Here is a 25166-nt window from a genome sequence, read left to right as displayed (position 1 = left end):
GTCGTCTGCCATAAAAATCCTTCAACAAAAAAGTAAACGATTAAAACAACGAATATGCAGTCTGGAAGAGATAATTACAGAATTGAAGTCAAAAAACTTTATTTCTGAAAGTGCTCAAAATGCACTGGAAGTGAGTTGGCATGATGTATTTCTTTTTTTAGGTTAACGTTTATGTAAATTCAATGTTTCGAAGAAAAAATTTTTTTATACACATTCATGTTTTATAGGTCTCTCTATGTAATTCCAGTCAGATATTGTGTAAAGAAATACAGCAAAGAAGAAAGGGAGCATTTTCACCTGAACTTCGAACTTTTGCTCTCACGTTACATTTCTATTCCAGTAAGGCATACGATTACGTCAGGAAAACATTCGCTTTGGCTCTCCCCCATCCTGCAACACTGAGGAAATGGTATAGATCAGTTGATGGTGAGCCAGGATTTTCACAAGCTGCACTATCAGCACTGAAAGAACAAGTATATTCTTTTTCCTTAAAGAAAAAGAAACTTATATGTTCCCTGATTGTGGATGAGATGTCTATTCGTCGACATATTGAATGGGATGCCACAAAATTTTCAGGGTATGTTGATTATGGAACGAATCTCGATGATGACCAGTTACCAGTTGCAACTGAAGCGTACGTTCTTATGCTGAATTGCATAAGTGGTAACTGGAAGATACCAGTTGCATACTTTTTAATTGCTGGTTTGAATGCATCTGAGAGAGCTAGCATCATAAATAATTGTCTTGAATTGTTACATGAAACTGGAGTAAAAGTTATATCACTAACTTTTGATGGCACCCAAACAAATTTAACCATGGCGAAAGAGTTGGGTTGCTCATTAAAAGTCGATAACATTAATCCTTCTTTCGAACACCCAGTGACAAAAGAAAAAATTCAGATTTTGTTGGATCCCAGTCATATGATCAAATTGATCCGAAATTGCTTTGCGTCGAAGGGGATATTATATGATGGCGATGGGAAACCAATTGAATGGAAACATATATCGTCGTTGCACAAACTCCAGAAAGATGAGGGCGTACATTTGGGGAATAAACTTAGAAACCGACATATTGAGTGGGCAAGGGAGAAGATGAAGGTGAAATTAGCAACACAAGTGTTAAGTGCAAGTGTTGCTGATGCTCTTATGTATCTCTGTTGTGGAATACACCATCCAAATTTTGAAGGATGCGAAGGAACCATTGAGTTTCTTAAAATTTTCAATGACCTTTTTGACATTTTCAATAGTAAAAATTTACTTGCAAAAGGTCGCAAGTCTCCTGTACAAAGCTCAAATAAGGCTGATATCTTCAATTTTTTGAATGAAGCCGAGACATACATAAGAGGCCTGAAGATCTCTGGTTGCTCAGTATTAGAGAGCAACCGAAAAACAGGATTTCTAGGATTTCTTGTAAACATTTATAGTTTGAAAATGTTATACATGCATATTGAAAACAGCGATTTAAAATTTTTGATGACGTATAAAATGTCTCAAGATCATCTAGAGATGTTTTTTAGCGTTGTAAGAAGTAAGGGTGGCTTCAACAATAATCCAACAGCGAAGCAATTCAAAGCCGCATACAAACAAATTCTGACACATCACCAACTACACTCTTCTGCTTATGCGAATTGCATTCCCCTCGATGATACTAATATATTAAATGTATCCTCACGCACAAATTTACACCTTGATAGACTTGGTCATTGCCAAATTTCAGACACTGAAACAGATCAGATTGAAAGTGACAAAACTTTTAGCTCAAACATTAACAATAATTTATCACTTCTCAATAATGACACTGTCAGTTATATAGCCGGATTTATAATTAAAAAATTGAAGTCATCAATAAAATGTTACATTTGCCAACATTCTTTAACTCTACGTCCAGTATATTCAGAACTAATTGAACAAAAAAACAGAGGAGGATTAACATACCCTGGATCAAATACTGAAAAGTTGTGCAAAATTGCAGAGAAAAAAGTAAAAGCATGTACAAAAGAAAATCTAATGAGAAAAAATTTAATGCATTTCCTAATTGTGAACACTATGATGGATGTAGACGAAAATTTATTTGACGATTTGAATAACCATATGTTAGAACAAGAACCCTTAAATGACCATAAAGCAATTTTGGTGAAATGCATTTTGTTTGAATACTTCAAAATAAGACTTAACCATATTGCTAAATCATACACGGAGGATTTACAGAGATTCAGAACTAGAAGTATTAACACAAAAACTACGTTATTTAAAGGTCAGTAATGTGAGCAACAGTGTATTTTGTATATAATCTACATTTAACGTAGTCGGCATAGTGTATGTGTTGCAGTAAATGTCAAAAATCCCGTGATTATGTCTAATTATGTATTAAAATCTCCGATTCATAACATTTACCGTAACATACATGTTGTATATAGACTGTCACATTATTTGCGCAAATATATTCTATATTTCATTTGTGTATATACTTCATATATGTTTTTATTTGATGTACTGTGTGTATATGTTACACCCACATAATACATTCGGTTATTATGTATAATAACCGGACTGTACATATAACTCCCTATACATGATAAATTTTATTGCATTTATCCCTTTTTATCAGTGATTATGTACAATCCCCAGCTCGTATTGATAAATGTGATAAATCGTCAAACAATAACTTATATTTTCCAGACATTACGCCCGAACACCCATCTAGGAATATGAATTCAATCAGTATAACGGTTATGTTTGCATATGCTGATAAATACAGCAAAAGCCAACATGAACTAAGCCGATGAAAAAAAATCTCTCTCTATCTTCGCATTTATTATTAATTTAATTTTTATGGCGAAATATGTGTAGTGCACGCATCTCATACGGGCAGAACGAAGTTGTTGAAATAAAGTGATATTTCAGCATGGATTTTTTCCATATTCATCAAACTTACTAACTTCATTTTGAGAATTATTCGATTCATTCGTAAAAAGTGATAAATGCTACGAAATTCATCAAACTTACTAAAAATATTGGTAATTATGCATATATTTACCAACTATTATGCATAATTTCTGAAGATAACGCGCACTACGGATTTATCAAATTTACAGTAACATAAACATTATATATTTGTTGTATACAATATTTTGTTTCCTGTGTGTGTATAGATATTTAGAAAGCTATTAAAAACTGTGCCAAAAAAATTTATTTCATGAAATTTATACTGTTTATATTCACTTCCTTCAAATATTATATATTCATTTAAAATTTAAAAACCCATGTGTTAAGAAATTATTAAGAATTATCCCTTAATGGAAAATAAAAAAATTCCGTTTTCCAATATTTGTTTATTTTATAGAATTTATTTTTTCAAATCTGATACTCCCTAAATATTTCACATAAAAATGAGTGAAATTCATTGAAAAAATGAAGGAAAGTTTTCATCAACTTGATCGAATTGAGTCAAATTTCGTTACAGCAACATCCTAGCTTCTGCGAAAACGCGCCAAATGTAATAGCGCAGAACCTGTTCTTTCCCCGACAATACTGCTCATCTTTTCTTCACGTTCGACAAGTTTTATGAATAGCGTGCGCGGTCTATTTATATCTTAAGTCTATGATAATGGCGAATAGTGAACACGCAAACAGCAGGGTCATCTGGTTGTCAACAGAGAGCTTGAAGCAATAGAATATTTTCAGGAAAGAGGGACCGAGAGTATGGAAAGGGGTGGCGCGGGTGGAAAATGTTTGAGAACCCCCTGGGTTTTAAGGAAACTGATAAGCACTGTGACGATTGCCCATCGCTTACTACCATTAGGGGTCATTCAAGTATTACGTCAGCATCGAGGGGGAGGGAGTTTCGGATTTGTTGACTTTTGATGACAAGGGGGGGGGGTTTGAAGGTTGCTTATATGTCATCAACCACCCCTTTTTGAAGATATGAAATATTCTACGCTGCTGACGAAATTTTGCTGACATGAGGGGAGGGGGTCAGTGTTTTGCCGACTTTTGCTGACAAGGGGGGAAGGGTCAAACATGGCTGAAAATCTGCTTACGTAATACTTAATGGCCCCTTATCCAAACATGGTTTCTGTTGGTTTTTTTTTTCGCTTTTATTTTATTGTTCTGAATATCTGTTATTTCAGTGAATTTGAATGTCGTGTGTTATGAAATATGTAGTTCCTAATTCTTGGTTAGCTTAGGGAGCAATGCGTGAACCCCCTACGCCCTTCTCTTGCGTACGCCTCTGCCCTGGGATGCCGTATGTGTGTGTGTGTGTGTGTGTGCGCGCGCGCGCGCACGCGCTATATACAGTTTTCGTTCCTTCAAGAATTTGAAATGGAAATAAATGTTAAAAAATTAATTTGCCGCAGCAACCGGCAAAATACCCAACGGTGGGGCTGAAACAAGATATATCTGCTATGCAGTAACCTCATATGGAGAGCGATGACCACGTGAAAAAAAAATGATACAGTGCCCATAAAAAAAATTACCGTTGCGTCATCGAGGTCACAGGTGGAGATTGACTTGGAAGTCTGGGGGGGGGGGGCAAGGTCATTATTGCTGGGGGGGGCACGATGATGATGATGGCAAGTCATCTATACATATATACAGTAGATTAGTCGACTCCACGTTTGACTCTGGGGGGGGGCAATGTCCCCCCCACGCCACGCCCCCCGTATCTCCGCCCATGATCGAGGTGTATGGATAACTTCTCGCTTCATTTCATTAACGGTGATATTTTCTTTAGAAAGTATCGAAATTAGCTTCTGCGGATTATAAGCATGTATTTTTATTCAGTGTCCATATCTTGATTTAAGTATAATTACTCCTCAATATTTATACATACCACGCAATAATTATTCGAAACAACGGTTTGATACAATAAGTCATTAAAAACATATATCAGGAATTTTACTGTTTTGAGAATTAACGCGTTCATTGCAGCGGTTCTCAACCTTCTTTTGACCCACGGACGCCTTTCCGGTCATTAATTTCTATGGCGGAGCCCCGGACGCCTATTTTTTATTTATTCATAAAAGTTTCTGACTTATTATTCAAAAATATTAATAATTATTTTTTACATTTTATTTTCACTTATTTTATTTATATTTATTTAATTAATTTTTTTTTCAAAAATATTAATAACTAGCTATAATACCCGGCGTTGCCCGGGTTTTCTTCAATGAGGCTTTTTTGGATCACGTGATATCTCCCTCTTTCTTTGAGGGACATGCAAACCGTGTCTAAGTTAACCAATATGACGACTTCCTGCGCGACTTCATGAAATAAACAAATCTAGATTTAAAGGAACATAGAAACGAATATATTTTTTTTTTCTTTTTTAAGGGATGCTAGGTATTTCGATCCCCCCCCCCCCGAACTTTAAGTTCTCCATCTGCCTGTTTCAGCTTTCAAAAATGCTTAATTGAAGCTGTGGAATTTCTTCGATGTACTTTACGGGCCCATAATTAATTTTAAAACATCCTAAACTATGAATTTATGCAGTTGAATATCAAAAGACACTACGGAGACATTAATTTTCGCTTGAGAAGATGTGAATAAAAAGTTGAAATCAATGTTATTGCATGAATATCCAACTCAAAAGTAGGTCCGGCTAATTACTTCATATTTGATCTCCTGGGCTTCGTATATCTCTAATCAAACTCAATATTTCAGAAATCTAGAATTCAACACAATTTTTAAAATTATGTATGTGACAGAAAACTCCACAAAATTTCAGCATTTCTACAGTAAAATCGGCAATTTTAACACTGATTTCTGTGGGGCATCATCCTTTGCCTTACCCTCAAAGTGATGCTGATGATGGTGTCTATTCAAAAAGCTCTCATTACTGGGAGGATTGAATAAAGTGGCAAACCATTATAAAGGCATAAATATTATACATATACGTACAGCATTAAAGAAACGGCAAACCATTGTAAAGGCATATACACGTCTGAAACGCATTGCTAGGGAACCACGGTAACCAAAGTAAACGTTCCGAAAGTGATTGTTGAGGCCCAAAAACCATTGTTGCCCTACGGTTTTTTGCCCATTTGGGGCATTTGCCCTGGTCTGACGAAATTTTAAAGTAGCCTATCGTTCAAGTCGGGTCCCATTTGGTATATATGCAAAATTTGGCGACGATCGATCTAAAATTGTAGATTTGTATAGAGAACATACACACACACACAGACACACACACAGAAAATCAATTTTATATATATAGATCTTTTTTTTTTTCAAATTTACTGGGTTTTTTATTTTTCTCGAGTGGCCGCGGATCCCCTGGAAGTTCACACGGGGGCTCCGTGGAGCACCGGTTGAGAACCACTAGGTTATTGGAATCCTCCAATATTGCCAAACTGATTGATTTGGCATGAACAGGCTGGTAGGGTTACTAGTTGGCGAGATGTCACGTTTCCCGCTCAAAGGCTTTTCTTCTTTACTTTTCAGAACGCCTGCGGTCATTTTCGCTCTCCTCCGCCTCGTCAGTAAGTGAGGGAACCTCGATGTTCATCCCGATGTATTTTCTCTTTTGAAGTCGCACTCTTTGTTCAACTCCCCCGTTTCTAATCCCTCAGCAGATAAGTTTATATAGGAATAATGGAAAAAAACCTAGAATTCCTTTATAACGAAATTTCGTTATAACGAAGTTATTTCTTCGGTCTCTTGGAGTTCGTTATAACGGGATTCGACTGCATATGCAAAATTTATGCTAAAATTGTACATTTGTACAGAGCACACACGCACACAGACAGAAAATCAATTTTGCATATATAGATTGTTACTACGTACAAATACTATTTGAATAATTTTTGAAAAGGAATGCCATATCACTAGAAAGTTGTTTACGGAATGCATGTTTCCTTTAAATTTATTTACTTACGACACGTTGTGCAAATACCTTCGCATCAAAGATACGAAATATACAAAAACCCATCTGCTGCCATTTCAAGTATATTTGTTTGCATTTCAAATTCATGTTCTGAATATAGAAATAAAAAAATTATTAAATTCTAATTCATTTCAAATAACATGTATTTGCGCGAACTTCAGAGTGAAAAGTATACACAGTTGTGGAGAATAACTTTTTAACAACATGAATTTGCGGAACAAGGAGTTTTTTTGGTCAAAGATCTTACTTTCGGATGAAAACATGATATGGCTTCCGTGCAGAGGGGTAGGTGAGAATGTATCCTTGAAGAGTACATATTGAGACAGTGGGACAGTATGAAAAATTATATTTTTAATGTCTAAGCTGGCGGGCGCGGTAGCCCGGTCGATAAGATACTCGCCTAAAGTACCAAAGGATGTTTAGAGGTGTCGCGAGTTCGATACCCGGTTCGTCCTTGTCAGAAAACTTTCCTGACACCGGGGTACAACAAAAAAACGGCGACTTGACCGCAGCAAAAAATTGCTACCGCAGGGAGTCCCCCATCGAGGGGTTAGCGCAACAACCTCTCGACGAGTATGAAAAAAAAAACAAGCCTGCCGTTCGGAATCGGCAATAAATTGTAGGTCCCGGTCTAATTAGCCCTCGTGTGCAGAAAATGACCGTGGTGCGACAAAAAATGATCAAATGATCTAAGCTGGCAGTTTCGAATCAGTTGATGTTTGCGTATATTATGAAAAAAGTTCATAGTCGATATGTTACGGTAAATGTTATAAATCAGTTATTATACATAATAACCGGTAATTATGCACACTTATCAGTCGTCGTTGTAAGTTTGATAAATTTATCACACCTTAACAGGCGAATATGCATAATACCCAAGTGTCGTTGGTAAATTTGATGAATTCGTGACATTTATCGCCTTCATATCTGTGATTATGCACAATACCCTTGTGTAATTGGTGAATACTTGATACATATGTAAAAATTTCAAAATGAGTCTAGTATGTGTGATGAATATAGTCGGACCCCGATACATGACAAATTTTATGATCCTACCCCGATATAATGATACATGTCTGAACTATCATGTTGGCCTATAGTATCAATCAATCATATATATTGCTGTCCCGCCCCTAGAGGCATACAGTGGCCTATAGTATATCATATAATGCGATTTATCATATTTACCAACCATGCGACGCTGGGATAATATAAGTAATCACCAGTAAAAGTGATAAATTTAGGGAAATTTATCAAACTTGCCAAAATGCTCGGCGATTATGCAAAACAACCGGAATTGTCAATATAATCCGTTAAGGTAAATATGATGAGTTTGTCTCTTGAACCAGTTGGCGTAGGTACATCAGTGTGAGTGCCGAAATCCTACAAAATTATGTGTTTACTTACAACAGTGTTATGTGAACCACTACACGACGTATAAGACAAAAAAAGCAGTTGATGCAACTGAAGAGGGCGTGACCTCTGTAGAAAATTTTGCCATTAATTTTTAATGCTTCAAATTGATTTGATACCAACATAATGTCATTGAGTTACATTAAATAAATTTGAAAAAAATTATTAAGGGCCTTTAAAAACATACTAAATGTTGTGAACCCCCATAGGCGTAAACTTATTGAAAATGTTGGGGGGGCTCAGGCTCTAATGGAACCTCGTTTATACGACGCGTCGTATAAATGCGAAAGCAGTACTGAAAAACGAACTTTTTCCGAAAATTACCCCCCCCCCCACCTTTTTTTTACAGACGTTTCCGAAAAAAAATTTTGTGGAAAATCTGTCGTTTTGATTCAAAATCTTATGCTTGAGAAGAAATATACTTATAATACTATCATAACATTACTGTTGCTAAAGTCTCACGCAATTTTACGGTATTCATTTCAAGATTTAACAAAAAAAAGTGTTATTTAAACGTTATGTAAAACGTCCTTTACTTGACAGAGAACACCGTTACAAAATTATCGAATGTGGGGGCGACAAAAATCCCAGTTACAGCCCTGGCTATCAGCATACCGTAGCCCGTTCAATAATTATTTCAGTACCTGTCAAAAGCCATTGAACACAGGGCCACAACTAGGGAGGAGCAGGCGGGTCTCGTGCCCCGGGCGCTAGACCGGATGGGGTGCAAATTTCATTCTAAAACCTCTCCTTCAACATTACAAGGGGGGCGTCAAAATGCGCGCTTGCCCCGGGTAACCAAGGATCTAGTTGCAGCCCTGATTGAACCAGTCAATCATTTTAAATTTTATTACTTTTTCAGTAAAAAATATGCATGAGAAACTACAGTCGATCCCGCTTAGTTTTTCCGCTTACAACGTTTCTTCATGATGGGTTTTTGAAAACCGTAAAACACTGTATTTCAGTGACACGTTTTCACCAATTGAAAAATTATGTGATTCGATTGATAGAAAAGGTGTTTTCCAAAGACTTGGGAGTTCGAATCGAAATGAAAACGTCGATTAATTGAAGTGTATACAGGCAGGGTCCTGGGTAAAGCAGGAATTAGGAGGCTCTTGCGACAAGAGTCAAAGATGTTAATTGGTCAGTGAATGTATGTTGTTTGAATTTCGGGGGCTCAAAGTTATAAAGGCTTCATTTGCCCATGAAGAAATTAGGCCCTGTATACAGGGATAATGTATAGAAATGAATAGCAACTGAAGCAAAACCTCGTACAAATAAGTAAGGTCAGAAACGTAATAGGGAGATATATACAAAGGGTTCCATTACATTTTCCTAAATACAGTAAAATCTCCACAAATGATCACCTGCACTCAAACACAAATATGCATCAGTGGCCGCCTCTATTTGGCGTAAAATTTCTATGGTGGAGCCCCGTACGCTCTCCTCTTATATTCATTTATCGAATTTACTGATTTATTTTCTTCGAGTGGGTGCGGAGCCCCCTGGAAGTGTACACGGAGCACCGGTTGAGAACCGCTGCTTCAGTGAAAAGTTTCCCAAACTTTTTGTGTTCCATAGCTCTTCTTTAAAAAAAATTTCTTTCTCATTTCTCCCAACTCAAGCCCACCCATAGGATCCTATACTAAACCCATAGCTTCTATCGACCCTTTGGACAATTGCATCGACCCCTTCCCCCAGGGGTCGATGTTTCACACTTTGGAAAGCACAGCTTCAGTGGCCATTCTTGGTTATTATACAACTTAATTTAATGAAAGGTCACGGGAAATTGACCTTTTTATTTTTGATTTATTCATTTTTTTTTTGCACTATTTATAAATTTGTTATGATTAGTCCTGTTTGTTGCATTTATATAAATTAACCTCTTTTTAGCATTAATGTGTGTATAAATGTATGTAATTGAAGAATTTTCAGAATAAGTGCAAATTTTCAAGTTGTGCGGAAGATTAATTAAATTTTTGTAATTTTTCAAATTAATATTGCTCATAAATACAATAAAAGTTCGTTATAACAACAGCTCACAACCACAAGAAAAGTTTTCGCTGTAACGTAGTTCTCATTATAAACGAATTTTCACGTTTCGCTCTGTAAGAACATAAAATTATTGAAAATTGCTGCTTTATCTGCATTGGGACGTCTTTGAGATCATTTCGTTCTAATATTAACGATTGAACGGAACTCTAGTCATGTGAAATTGATTTTTGATCTCAAATCAGTTGATTCTCTAAGAGTATAAGACGTTTTCCATAGAATTTCGTATCATCAAAGCGGTTTAGATGACCAACTGAACAATTAAAAGTCTGAACTTATTACATTCATGCTCACTTCCATGGATTTATGGATCAGGCAACATCGTCTATCGAATCGGAAATTCGACATTTTCAAATAGTTTGGTTGCTCAACTCCAAGGACCTTCTAGCTACAATGGACCATACCCGAAGCCCGGGTGCTTTATTTGCTTGTCATTTCTTTTTTTTCTAGTAAAAAGAAGTAAAATCTCAGGAGAAAAATCCGCCTATTTTTGACATTATTCATGTTTTGTTACTTGTGTGCACGTGTAGTTTGCTTCTTTTTCGAGCAACTTTTTCTTTCTATTAGTGAGCAGCTACGGTACTAATAACTAGAAATTCCTAAATAAAATACATGTAGAAATCATTTGCATGAGAATGTTTTTGCAAATGAATATGCACCGAGATAAATAGAAAAGATGCATTTAAAAACGCATTTCCGTTTTTTGCTTGGTTATTTGTTCTTTAGCACATATTTTCTCAGTTTTAGTTCATATTTAGCCATTTTTTTAAGTGGAAAATTCGGGCTCTAATTACAGGCGAATCCCGTTTTAACGAATACCGTTACAGCGAAAATATCGTTTTAACGAATGGTTTTCTAATCCCTCTAATAAGTATACATAGGAACAATGCAAACAATCTGAAATTTCTTTATAACGAAGTGTTTTCTCCGGTTTCTTGGACTTCGTTATAACAGCATATTCGACTGTATAACAATCATTTAATGTATTGTTACCAAAGTGAATGTGACAAGGGCGTAGCCAGAAATTTCGTTCGGCAGGGGGGGACCAAAGTGATAGAACAATAGATTTGGTCATCTTTTTCCCTTTTTTCGGTCATTTTCTCACATTTCGGACGAGGGGACCAGACCCCCAAGTCTTCCTCTTCGCTACGCCCTTGGAATGGGACTACCCCTGAGCATGAGCGTACCCAAGAAAACCAATCTATTGGGGGGGAGGGGACACACGGAATTTCTTCCAGAGAATTTTTGAGTTGGTGCCAATTTTCCAAAAGCATTTAATTAACAAAAATTTATTTGATTGTTGGGGGCGTAGCCTTTGCCCTTGAGCCCCATTCTAGTTTGATCACGGTCCAAGTAAAAATATACTTTCATTCTCTCTCTCTCTCTCATTGAAACGAGCACAACTCCGGTCTATCGCCATAGGCAATTTATTCAGATCTAGTCATGCCGTAAATCTGAGTATATCCTGCCAGGATCCCCCAGATCTCATGAATCCCGAAATCCCCTGGGCGGGGTCATGAAAATGACTATATACAAAAAATATATTTAGAACAGTATATGCATCTTTATTTATTCCAGGGTTGGACAAACCCCAAGTGCCAGGTTACCATGGTGACTGGAAAATCTGTATTCGCGCCTAAAATTTTGTATATGTGATTGCTAAATCAGAATCTAGTGATGGCTCAAAATTTTCCGATTTCATAATTGTCTTCCAACATAGAAAGGAGCAGAGCCACAACTAGAGAAAGTAGGTAGGTCTGGTGCTCCGGACGCTGGACCAGAATGTGAGTCGAATTCACCCTTTAACTGCTTCTTCTACATGCAAGGGGCGCCAAAATTCCGAATTGGCCCAGATGACAAAGTATCTAGTTGCGGCCCTGGGAAGGGGGTCATCAATTCCCAGAAAGGTTGAAAAAAGATTATTTAAGATACTTTTCTCGTGAAAAAACCATGCTTGGCTCTTACAAAATTTGGCTGGTGCCTAAATTTTTTAATGATTTTTGTCGAGCCCTGTATTTATTTATATTTTATGATACAGTGTATATTTCCCCCAAAATCAAATTACATGTCACTTATTTAAGATTTATTTTACTCTCATATATCAGGTTTTAAATTAGAAAAATAATAATTTTTTTAGTTGCATAAATTTCTTATTAAAAACTCGATTCAAATATTGTCCCTTTTACAAGTATGCAAGAAAAATGGAGTTTAAATTTTAAATATGATTGAAAAAAATAAAACATGGTAAGTTTTATTAATTTATTGATATGTCTAACAGAAAAAAAAGTATTTTATACTACGCTTTATTGATTATAACTATTAGAGGGCTGCAAAATCTAGATTGTTTTTGAAGATTCTGAATAAATTATCATTAAAGAAAATGTTTAAAATGCATGAATTTATCAAAAATGTGTAGCTATATTTAATATTGCTTACTTTTTCTGTCAGGAAACTGTGCGGAATCACGAGGAACTTTTCCGTTTTCTTGTAATACAACATGTTTTACTAACAGAAGGTTATACTGTACGTGCACAACCGAATGTGGTCCACACAAACCATAAAATACTGTGGAACTGTCTATCTCAACATTTGTGGGGGTTTTTTTTCAGGGGAAAAACAAGGAGTTTACTTCAAGTGGCTCCAAACACAGCTATTCTTATTTTGCAGAATCACAAACCTCGTCTAGATTTTTCTTCACCACCGTAATTTCTTTATATTCCAATTAGGATCATCTATGTCGGCGTCCTTCACGGATGGCCATCCATTAAGCACAAAAGCTTTTAAAGCCTTGACCGGCGGCGTCAAGAAGAATGTAGTTTTCAGGATCAGAAGGGGGGTCCCCATATGGACGGATGCCTCCAGGTGACATATTCCCCACATAAGCGACACGCTATACACTCCCCGTCCTTCTAATTAGGAAATGGTGATTGTATTCAGTAAACCTGCATTGAAGCAGCCGAAACTGAACCCTATTGAAATGCTCTTTGTCAGCTGCAGAAGGGGCGGCCCCTTTATCATGAAGAAAAAAAAAATACATGGAATAAAAAGTCCGCCAAAGATCCCAGGCTAGAAGCCCTTCTCCAGTATGTGGGAGTCCATGGCCGTGCTTATAGCTCGCTGAGTGCCCCCCCCCCCCCGGGAAACACGCCACTAGATGCCACAGACGGGCTGTAACTAGGAGTGAAGATCATTTCATTGTCGGGAAGGGGGGGGGGGAAAGCATCGAAATACCTCCTTGAGATCGACTGTGATGCCGCAAGATATTTAAAATTTCTAACAGTGCTGCGAACGTAAACAGGGCATGTAAAACCCCCTCTTTGCGGTCACCGGCTGGACAAATAGAAATTCGTCCGTAAAAAAGAATTGATCGGGAAAGGAGGAACCCTATTAAAACCTTGAGAATAATTCTTCATTTTGAAATAAACACAATTTTTTGAATAACATAAGTAAGAAATACTACATCCTTTTCAGAAAAATTCCCCAATATAATTTGCAATGGAACATAGAAAAAATTACAGTATTTTCCGATAAATAGAGGTCGCATCCTGTAAAATGGCCGGAAAAAAGTGTTTGTGGAAAAATCGCCACTTTTTTTTTTACATGTCACAGCTTCGTATAAAGGCCGAAACTCACTGTACTGACGTGACGTGATTATTCCGAGTCTAGGTGTGGAAAACGTATCCATGCGATTTTTTTTGGGGGGAGAGGGGAAGATTGAGCCAGCTCTCCGAAATTAATAAGGGGGGGGGGAGTCTCGATCCCATTGGCTTAAAACAAGTTACGACTTAATGCACTTAACATACGACTTAATACAAGTTACGCTTACGACAGGTCCAAGCACTTCCCTGTGAAAAATCGGGGTCCTCGCGAAAGATCTGTCCAAAAGCCCGGTCCAACGGAGACAGGATCATTTTAGTCGTGGAGGGAGGGAAGAGTATGTAATTTTTTCACCCTCTCCCCGAATCCTCCTCCGATCGAAATGATATTTTTCGTCTTCCACCCCCCCCCCCCACCCAGAATTAGCAGTCCCCACAAGAATTCCGCCTGTGAAAACTGCCTTCTTCCCTAGTTCCGGCCCTGGCTACCTAAGTGTTGGAGTACTGGAAACAGGGCTGGGGGGAGGGGTCAAATGTCTAGGGTGCCGGACCAGAGGGGGGGGGGGACGCAAATTTCACCTTTTAACCTCTCTTCAACATTTATTGAAATACCGTATTTAAAATTTCTATATAAGAGTGCTGCTAACGTAGATAGTTTGAGAATCCCTGATTTATAAGGAGGAAATTTCATATTCCTAGTATTAGAATGCAATAGTACCCGGCTCAGGGGGCTTTGAAATTTTCCATTCATTTCTTATTTTCTTTTTTTTTGTGTGTTAATTTTATTTTACTATTATTTATTTGATTCCCCTCAAAGGCACCGGAACCTAGGAGTGGAGGATATTTGAGCCCAAAAAATTTTGTAAGACGGTTGAGTCCCCCCCCCCCCCCAATAGTTTTTAGAAGAACAATGCAGTGCGTCTCTCTCCACCCAATGTTAATTTCTTCATGTCAGCGCCTCTGTTGTGAAGAACTTGTTAATAAGCTTAATCATTGTTCACTTTACCTCCTCCCACTTTTTTTCTTTTTTTGTGTTGCATCATGTCCCCATCCCCAAGGGTCACACTCAACAAAAGAAGGAAGAGATGCTCTTGAGTTTACCGACAGTGCAAGCAAGAGAAAGGATCCCTCCCCCCCCCCCCCAAGTTATCTACACTGGTGCCTTCAGGCACCACTCTGGGAGGACGCAATTTAGGATGAATGGATGCTGGATTGATTCGGAGATAAGACTACTATTGTCACAGAACAAGTGCGTTGAGATTCTGAAGAAAAGTAAAAAAATAAAATTTCGAGCAGATGGATTTCTACTATTTAAAGAAATTTTTTGTCAAAAAGTTTTTTCTGAGCCAAGTGTGAGAAACATATCCACTCGAATTTTTGGGGGGGCCGAGCCGGCTCTTCTAAAATGGTGGGGGGGGGGGGCTCGGGCCCACGGGCCGGATACAAGTTTACGCCTATGTTCTACCCCCACCCCCAGTCAAATTTTGTTGTGAAGGGCTTGAAAAATGTTTCGGCATCGGTCCTCAAGATCTGTTATGAATGGGCATTTAGAATGTGCTTTTTTCCCCAATATTTTTCAAAAAAACATTGAGTGGGGGGGGGCCTAAAAGTTATTGGTCCTCCGCATATACGAGACTCAAACGTGTACGAAGGAGAGGGGGAATGCATTGCACAATGGTTTTTTTCAGTAATTACTGGGAGGCTCAGTCCCCTTACAAAATTTATTGCGAGGGGGGGGGGGCTCAAATGGCCTCAGCCTCTAGGTTCTGGCACCTATTCTTTATAGAGTGTAATTTATTTCGGTTTCAATATCATTGCTTCCCAATTTTCAACCTTCCCCCTCCCCCCACCATGCATCTTTGGGCTTATTTTCATGTCGGCGCCATGGCCGTCCTCCGGTCACAGTGAACAAAAGAAGCGACACTCCATCGAGAGACACTCAGTTTTTGCCACAGGCAAAGAAGAAAGAGCCCCCCTCAACACCGCAAAGAATCTTCCTCTCAGCCGTGCCTTCTGGCAGTAACCGATGGAGACCGATTGGAACCGATGGAGGGTGCAATTGGGGATTGAACGGCAGGGAAGAAATGAAATAAACGTATTGTCATGGAACAAGAAAGCCAAAGACCATCCAGATTTTTTAAAAGAACTAAAATTTTGTGCAGATTGTTTCCATTAACTAATTCATAATTAGGACAACTTTTGGTTAAAAAAAAATTTTTCATCATTGCAAAATGAATAAGCCATATTCATACGAATTTTTGGGGGGGCTGAGCCGCGTCTTCAAAAATGTTGGGGGGGCTCGGGCCCATGGGCCCTATAGAAGTTTACGCCTATGTGAACCCCAGATTCAGAGAGAATCAAGCGGCATCACCGATCTAGCTGGTCATTACTTAAGTATAAATACTCGGTGTAGTACAGGGTGATTCCTATCGAACCGCCCAAATGAATTCGTTAGTAATTCCATATTTGATGTGTGTAACTACTAAACATTAAGACACATTAATCTCTCGACTTTATAGAGAGTCGGAAAATCCTCGAATGGCACAAAGAGGTGGCAGCACATACGGTATTAAATTCAAGGATACACAAGTCCCTCCAAAATCCCAAGAATTCAGAAGCCTTGCGTTCTTTTTATGGGGTTTTCTGAAAAACAGAGTGTACGCATTGAACATTAAAGGACCCGAGACAACCTGCTTCACATCTCATAAAAATATCGAAGCGTTTCCGAAGGACGAGTGTTTACCAGCTTGTATGAAAACCTCACACTCAAACATGTATACAGGAAAACCTCACACTCAAACATGTATACATGAAAACCTCACACTCAAACCTTACATAATTTGAATAAAATTCCTGCTGCACAATCAGAGCGATCACCAAAAGAACACTACTCTAATGGCAATGAATGGCAAACACACGTACAGTACACAATCCAAGGTCAGTTATACAGGGTGTTCTGAAAATGCTAATGCGGCCTTTATCTCACAAACCGTCAGTCGTAGAGTTTCGGTTTCAATTTAAAAATGCTCAAAAGGTGTTCAAAAACTACCCTGCACCCGTTTTGAGCGTGAAAATACAGTAAATCTAAATTTTTTCATGGTCCCCTCTGTTCTCTAACTTCCAATTGGAAAGTTATTGCTCTGTCTCTCCCGAGGCAAAAAAAAAAAGAATCCAAGTTTCCAAGCGTAATATTCATAGAGATATTCGAATTTATAAAACGGAGAAACATCGGGAAAGGACAGCGTAAATGAGAAAAATGCGCGTTGTCCGTTGGTTTTTTGCTGTTCTTTAATAACTTTTTCCAATTTTTTAATTTAAATATGTCAGCGAATATTGCACTTGAAAACATGGAATGTTCTCTGCTGACCTCGGGAGGTAGAGGGCAACAACTTTCTAATTAGAAGTTAGAGGACCAGGAGACCGCATAAAAATTTAGATTTTTTTTGGTTTCGTGAAACACTATTTTCAGTCTCAAAACTGGTACAATGTAATTTTTGAACGCCTTTTTGAGCATTTTTTAAACTGGAATCACCTCTACGACGGACAAATGGCGAGATAAAGGCCGCACTAGCACTTACAGGGCACTCTGTATATCAATTACATAATTATAATATATATGGTATCTTTTGTGGTGTACCTCATTTTTGGGGCCGGCTCTATACGAATCACATAAATACTCTCGGTATAGTATATAATAATACATTGTCTCTGGTTCTCTCTCGTCATCTCTTCATTATTGAAGGTAACGAGCGCGAAAAGAATTCATTAAGCGTTCTCCACTCATCGCAATTCTTCTTTCCCACCGTCACTGTCTTCCAGGTGAAGAGTTATTAATAAACGTGCTAACGATGTCAAACTTACAGCGGAACGATCGAAAGAAAGCGAAGCGATACAAGCGCCAAGGAATTGCAGCTCTTTCGATACCCATTAGGGTAGCAAATCAAATCAGAAGTTAAACAATCTTTTTTTCCCAGAGAGAATCTCTAACTCACTTTATTCATTTATTTTTTTCTTGGATACCTCCTGAGTGTTAAAGGGTAAGAGATCCGAGAGGGAGCCATCTCCACCGAAATTCTTCTCTTCCATCATGGTGGAAGGAACATCTTCGACTTAAAAAAGAATCTAGAATAGGAGAATATTTCAAGAATTCCCCAATTACTTTTTCAGAAAAAGCGATTACCACACTATTATTATTATTTTCCTCCTTGTTTTTTCGTCTTTGTTCTTCGATTATACAGTCAATGAAAATCTTTCCCCCACAAAGGACTTTCGAATATATTTTAATGCACTAGGATTATTATTATTATTATTCACTTCTTTTTTTTTTTGTTCTTGTTGGGAGAGATGATTATTTAATAGTTGTAGCGAGAGGAATCGAATTTTAATTCTGATATAATGGGATTTTTTTTTTTATACACTTCAAGAATTGCGTGGTTCGGTTTAATGTTACTCTGTAGATTCATTTGCTTGTCTTAAAAGGATATTGGACTGAGAGGATCAATCGTAAAATAGAAATGATTAATGGGTGTTTTGAAAATATCGTTTAAAATTTAATTTTTTTTCACTTGAAAAGAATTGAAATTTGAATAGAGTATTATATTCTTTTTTTTTTCAAAAGGGTTTTAGTGGATAAGTAAATACGCGATCTACTTACTCTACGCAGCGTTCCGGAAATATCATTAATTTCCATCTCGCAAGATATTAAGGCTTGTGTTTTTATTTACGTTAAATCTGTGTCCACATCTGCCATACTGCGCGATTCTGATTTGCGAGAAACCGGTTTTATGGGGGTGGCTACGCAAAATTGACCATTAAAATTATCCGCGCTGTGCTATCAACACCTCAAAACCGGTTTTCGCACGCATTAAAGCTGCGTAGCGTTTAGGGTGTGCGTCTGCAGGTTAAATCCGGGTTTTCCTAGGAATAGGTTTATTGCGTAGCGTGAACCGAATTAGACAATTTCGCGCCGGCAGAAACGTGTTAAATAATTACGCTAAGTGTTTGTGTTTTCCTATCGAGGCGCATCAGGTCAGGGCGGCTATGTATAGTATATGGCTTTGGCATCAGCTACTCTGTCGTCTGCATGCTTCGGTTTGAAGGGAAGGGAAATAAAACACACAAGAGTGCAGAGAACATCGGCAAAACGCGCGGCGCATTTGTCTCCTCCAGAAGCAGTCGGCCAATCACGCCGAACCCGGATAGGTCAATCAGTAGAGCGTTACGCTTTTATTTTTTTTTCTCCAGCGTGGCTTCGTTTGGTGGTGGCCAATCACGCCCGACGTAAAGCGCTGTCGTGAGCCGTATTGCGCCGTAAGAGAACAGTCATACCACTTTTTCGTATTGGTGAGTGGACGGCGTGTCGCGCTGGGCGATTCACGTTGCACGCGGCACAGAAAACCTGCTCTTAAGCCGGGTTTTCTAATCAGTAGAACTTTTGCGCCGTTTGCAACGTGAATTCTGATTGGTTAAAAACCTGAAATTCAGGTTTTTTGACCAATCAGCGTTTTCACGCTGCCCGCGATTTGCCTGTTTTGTTCAACAAAAGTCAGTAAAACACTGACCCCCCACCCTCCCCCCTGTCCGCAAAATTTCATAAGCAGTTTAGAATGTTTCATATCTTCAAAAAGGAATGGTTGATGACGTAAGCAACCTTCAAACCCCCTTCCCCCCCTTGTCATCAAAAGTCAGCAAATCTGAAACCCCCCCCCCCCCGATGCTGACGTAATACTTGAATGACCCCTTACGTACTCGCAAGCTCAACAAGTCACGCGAATAGCGTGCACGCGCCCTTAGAGAGCTACCCACTAACACTCCACCCTTCTGAAGTGAAATTCCAGTTTACATTTGATGCACCTACATAATATTGATACCTTTTGAAGAGCATATGAGAAAGAATAAATTCGAATAAAGCTCGTTAACGATTAGTTTCTAATCGGAGTTTTTAAATTGGGCATTCAAAAATTTTTGATCAATTTCCGGATCTATTTCAGCCCTGTTTAAATAGTTCATTGCTTGCAGAGCTCAACTGTTGTCTGGATTTGAGTTCCCAGTAGTAATAGGTAGGCGCAATGCTGGGAATTTACTTATCCTCCTTGAAATGGGTATGCGACAAAAGTAAAATGAAGTAGGCGTAAGTTATATATTTGTGTAAAATCCACGGTTATTTTAAATTCGAATCCATTATTCGAGAGAGGTTGCGAAGAAACCCTTCTTGAAAAGTCTACTTTGTATTATTCAAATTACATCCCGCATGTCATGCTATGATAGGTAACCATTCACGTCACCCGGTTATTCAAACACTAGAAATGTTTGTAATGAGTACTCAGAGAAGTCTTAACGTAACAAAATCCATTCGAAGTACGATTCAATGACGTGTTTGCATAGATATGCATGGTTTGATCGATTCCGAAGCCATAAAATGGAGGGAAAACTTTCGGGAGACAAGTCAGGCAGCTTATTTTGCGTTGGACGTCATTTATCTTGTGCAAATAAAACTCTTTTTCGTGTCTGGTATTCAAACATACTAGAGGAATACAGTATTCATGTGTATATAACAGATACGAAACCCTTTGAAATGAAGTACGGTCGCAAATATTTATGTGCGTGTTTATACATAATTCTACTATATCTATATACTCACGTCTTTCATTATAATCTTTTCTAAATAGCTTTATCCCTAAAGCCGGGTTTTCCTAGGAGCAGAACTTTCGCGATGTGTGCAGCGTGAAAATGCTGATTGGTAAAAAAAACCTGAATTTCAGGGTTTTTTTTACCAATCAGCGTTTTTACGCTGCGCGCACTGTAGAATTCTGCTCCTAGGAAAACCCGGCTTTACATTTTTCATGTTTTCATTAATTTAAATACACGGTGCCCTATAAATTCATAAATAGTTTAAAAAATTTCAAATTTAAAAACTGAAGAAATTGGTATATTTGAATGTGGTTTGAAAAAAAGTTATTCTCACGATGAGGAATTTTTTTTGGTAAAGAAAACAAAATTATTTCAAATTTTTGTCGCTAGAGAGCACTCAAGACTGCACGAAAGAAAATCACTAGAAGTATTCGAATCATAGTCCTATAAAATGCAGTGTGTACGATTAACAGCTTCTTTCTGAATTTTACTGTCAGTTGCACTTACATATGATGTTGAGATTGGTGGATGAAAGCACTATTTGTGAAGTTGTTTCACAATAGCCCCAAACAACCGCCTGAAGCGTCACGAACGATTCGGACACAGAAGAGATTGAAGAATGGTTCTCATTCCCCTGTGAATCATGAGTAGGGGCAGAAAGGGGCTTCTGCCCCACCGCAGCCGCCGCAGCCGCAGCCATTCCCCATTCCGCAGCCACCGCATCCTTCTATTCCGCAGCCATCCCCCACTTTTCCGCAGCCAGCACCTGAGTCATTTTCTTCTGTGATAAGAGATCTTGAGGGGTCTTTCTTAAATCAAACTTTAGTGTCTGACATCAAGTCAACGCAGCTGTAATGACGTCAAAGATTTTTCAACGCTGTCCCCATTCCGCAGCCACCGCAACCTTCCATTCCGCAGCCATCACCCACTTTTCCGCAGCCAGCACCTGAGTCATTTTCTTCTGTGATCTTGAGGGGTCTTTCTTAAATCAAACTTTAGTGTCTGATCACTCCCATGACGTCAAAGATTTTTCAACGCTGCCCCCATTCCGCAGCCACCGCAACCTTCTATTCCGCAGCCATACCCCACTTTTCCGCAGCCAGCACCTGAGTCATTTTGTTTAGTGTGATAAGAGAATCACTTCTTTCTTGATTCAGAGGGATCTTTCCTAAATTAAACTTTAGTGTCTGATGTCAGGGGTTGCGTTAGCAAGCTAGATATTTAAATTTCTACCAGGGATCTTTCTCCGTTTTTTAACTTAATTTTTTTCTGTCGTTATTCTAAGAGGGCTCAATTATTTTGAAATAAAAATCTCCCAAAATTATCGTTTTTATTTTTAGCCACTGCAAGTCGTGTGGGGTCGTTCTTGAATTAAACTTTTTCATATCATCCTAAAAAGTTTTCCCCAAGTCTCAACGATGATGTCACAACACTCCGTGATAGGATTTAGAAGGATCTTTCTTAAATTAACGTTTTTTAACTAACTTTTTTTCAAAGAGGTTTGATGAGGGCTTAAATTATTTTAAAATAAAAAATTATCGGGTTTTTTTTAGCCACTACGATGCAAGTCGTTCCTAAATTAAATTTTTTATGTCACATTTTCTAAGGTTCCAAGTTGTTATTCTTGTTCCAAGTTGTTACCAAGTTGGTATTTGTATTTGTATTTGTATTTGTAAAAGGGCTCGTCATATATTAAATTATCTTTTGGAATTTCTTATTTCTATCTCAAGTGATGAGATTTTTTTTTTTTTTCAAAGAGGGTGCAATTCCTAAATTATCGTTTGAAATTTTTTTTTTATCCCCATGTTCAAATCTGACTTTCAACCAAATAATGCGATTTTTCACAAGAGGGGACTTGTTCATAAATCAGCTAGTAAAAATGCATGTAAAAAGACTTTAAATCTTACGCAACAAAATATTTGAATAGTAATATATATATATATATAATCACCACTTTATATTTTTGTATACGTCCTTCCAAATTAACGTTTTCACTAATACCATGATGTCACAACACTCCGTGATGGGGTATTTTTCAAAGAGGGGTTGTATCGTTTGGAAATTTTTTTTTTTTTTGTGAAATTCGTCACAACTCTGACCTCACATCCGTCCCTAATGTTCTATACCTTTTTTCTTTTTTTTTTAAATTTCATGCCCATGACGTCGTCAGGTCATTATTCTGAAATATTTTTTTTTCACAGGGGTCGTTCTTGAATTATCGTTTACGCGTCGTTAAATTATCGTTTGGAAAACTTTTCATTCTGACATGTTTTTTACCATCGTGTAACTTCTCTTGAAATACGAGTTCGTTTACTTATCTGAGAAAATTTTCCGAGCTGTAAAATAAAAGAGTTACTACAAATGAATTGCAAAGTCTTTTTTACAAATCAAGTTTTCAATTATTCAATATTTTAAATAATTTTCTTCAATCATACATTTCAAATTTTCATAATTAATCAAATAATTCTCCGTGGCGTTATGATTTTCCACTAGAATTTCAGCGATGTCATGAAAGTCAAGGCATGATCGTAATATTTGTAATAATGTTAAGTTATCAAGCAACTGCGTGCCCAGCTGATAGCCCATGGCGCATCCACGACAACTAGATATTTTTTCCCCTACGAAATCATAACTTCTTTTAAACTTCCGACTATAGCAACGGTAATGTAGAACTTGTGTTCATCACTTTAGCTTGATTTTTTCTTTTACGCTAACTCTTCTACTATTTTTTCCAATGACATCCTCTCTAATGTTCTGGGTACAGTAACATAAAGTTAATTTTTGTTGGAAAAACTATAAATTGCGAAAGAAGGAGGGAAAGCTCCAATACAATTCTTCCATCTACCGAGATATCACACTTAGTACGAGAAGAGGTCAAAGAGAAATCGAACTAGCGCAAAAACACTCTTGATCGCTATAGTTCATTCTTTCTTAACAGTCAACCAACAGGTAGACACTTTTTGCTTTCATAAAAAATAATATATATTTTTCACATGCATTTGTTAATCTTGAAGAAACCCCCGCGTCGTTTTAGTGATCTCACAGTCAAATAGTGTGATAAGACAAAATATTTTATCCGAATGTATATGATTTCCTGAAGTAACAAAAAAAAATTAAAGGTCATCTTTCAACGAAGAGTCAAGAATCACTTACCATGGTGGATACTCATTCATCGTTTATTGAGAGCATGCAAAAGAGTTAGCTTACAGTGTTTAGTACTAGCTTCAATCTTTTACCTGCAAAATTACGCATTTGTCAACATCGGGAAAAAATAACAGCGAAGAAGAAGATGCTATAGAAACAATAAAATCAAAAATATAGTAATACCAAGAGGCTTTGAAATACTTTTAACATATATTTATTTTTATTGATTATTCTAGATAATTTCTTTGAATCGTATCATCTCCCACCCAACTCAGCATTATCATCACCGCGATTCATTACTGGATCTCCATTTGGATTTACCCACATGCTTCCTCATTCGTAAAACGTTCTGGGTGCAGCTGTGAATCTGATAATATCGGGGTGGTCGCCCTTGATGGCGAACTTGAGATGTCGATTAAAAGAAAGTCATTGGCTGATTCACGATTATTCGCCCAATCTCGAACCCGTTGTTGAGTCTAAAAATGAAACATTTGGGGGAAAAAAAAACCTTTTATTTTAAAAATAGATAAATTTAAAGAATAATTTTGCTATTTTTTGAGTTTTCCTACAAAAAAAAATTTCAATTTTAGTGATGAGGATTATATAGACAACCGAAGAAAAAACTTTTATTTTGTTTTATTTTTTTATGTCCTCCTAGTATCACAAAACAGTTTGTGAAACTATGACGTTGAAATTGGATAAATCGTGTCGATCAAAAGACGTCTCGCACTTCGATAGTATGTTTAAAATGTTGATACTAATAGGAAAGCAATATTTTGTAGCATCGATTTTATTTTTCTATTGAGCATAAAAAATAGTTTAAACAAAATAATTGAAGAATTGTGTCAGGAATATTATGTTTATTACAACTGACTACATTCGAGACACTTTTAAAAATAGAGCAGTCTATACAAAACGTATGTTTTTAACTATAATTCAGAGATATTTTTTAGCTGTTACACATTATTTCATCGAAATTAGCTTATTTTTATACTTACGCTGAACATTTTACACTGAAAAACTAATGTATATAGTCATTTTTATACACTACGGGGCTATAGCAGTTGTCAATTCAATGAATTAGAAGTTCTAAGATATGCTAAATATTTTCGGAAATATGTTAATTTTTATGAAACAATACATGAAGTTTGAAAGAAAAGAAATTCAATATTTTATATTTAAACACTTGTAAAATACAACTGAGTATATAGCCAGTTCATTGCAGTTAGTATCACCTGAAAACCACGACTAAAAAATTTCATTAAAATATCGAACATACTTTTGAGAAGATGAGTTTTGCACGCAGTGAAGTAACGAAAAACACGAATCTTCATGAACACGTTTAAAAATTAATTGAGACCTATACTCTGGTTGAATTGACTCAGCTAGAATTTTTTTCATCACTTCATATGTATAAGAATAAAATAGTTGTGTATTTCTATGAAA

At 37.3% G+C, this 25166-nt stretch overlaps 1 protein-coding gene across 4 annotated transcripts in view; it reads right to left on the bottom strand.

The window, feature by feature from the left end:
- LOC149064902 (cGMP-dependent protein kinase, isozyme 1-like) overlaps positions 1-25166 on the bottom strand; it is a 209588-nt gene that overhangs the window by 99697 nt on the left and 84725 nt on the right. The window contains exon 1 of one of the 4 annotated variants that reach the window (XM_089254838.1): positions 12787-13039. The exons of the other annotated variants lie outside the window; for them this stretch is intronic. Within the exon in view, the coding sequence (XP_089110964.1) occupies positions 12787-12849 (63 nt within the window). The 5' untranslated portion in view covers positions 12850-13039. Of the gene's footprint in view, positions 1-12786; positions 13040-25166 lie in introns of those variants that run through there. 4 annotated transcript variants of the gene reach the window in all.

This window comes from Pholcus phalangioides, unplaced genomic scaffold, assembly GCF_987345545.1.
Source record: "Pholcus phalangioides strain wild (caught in Gottingen) unplaced genomic scaffold, Ppha-v1.0 ptg000042l_1, whole genome shotgun sequence".
NCBI lineage: Eukaryota > Metazoa > Arthropoda > Arachnida > Araneae > Pholcidae > Pholcus > Pholcus phalangioides.
The sequence above is the reverse complement of the archived record's forward strand: the minus strand, read 5'-3'. Positions and strand labels throughout refer to the sequence as shown.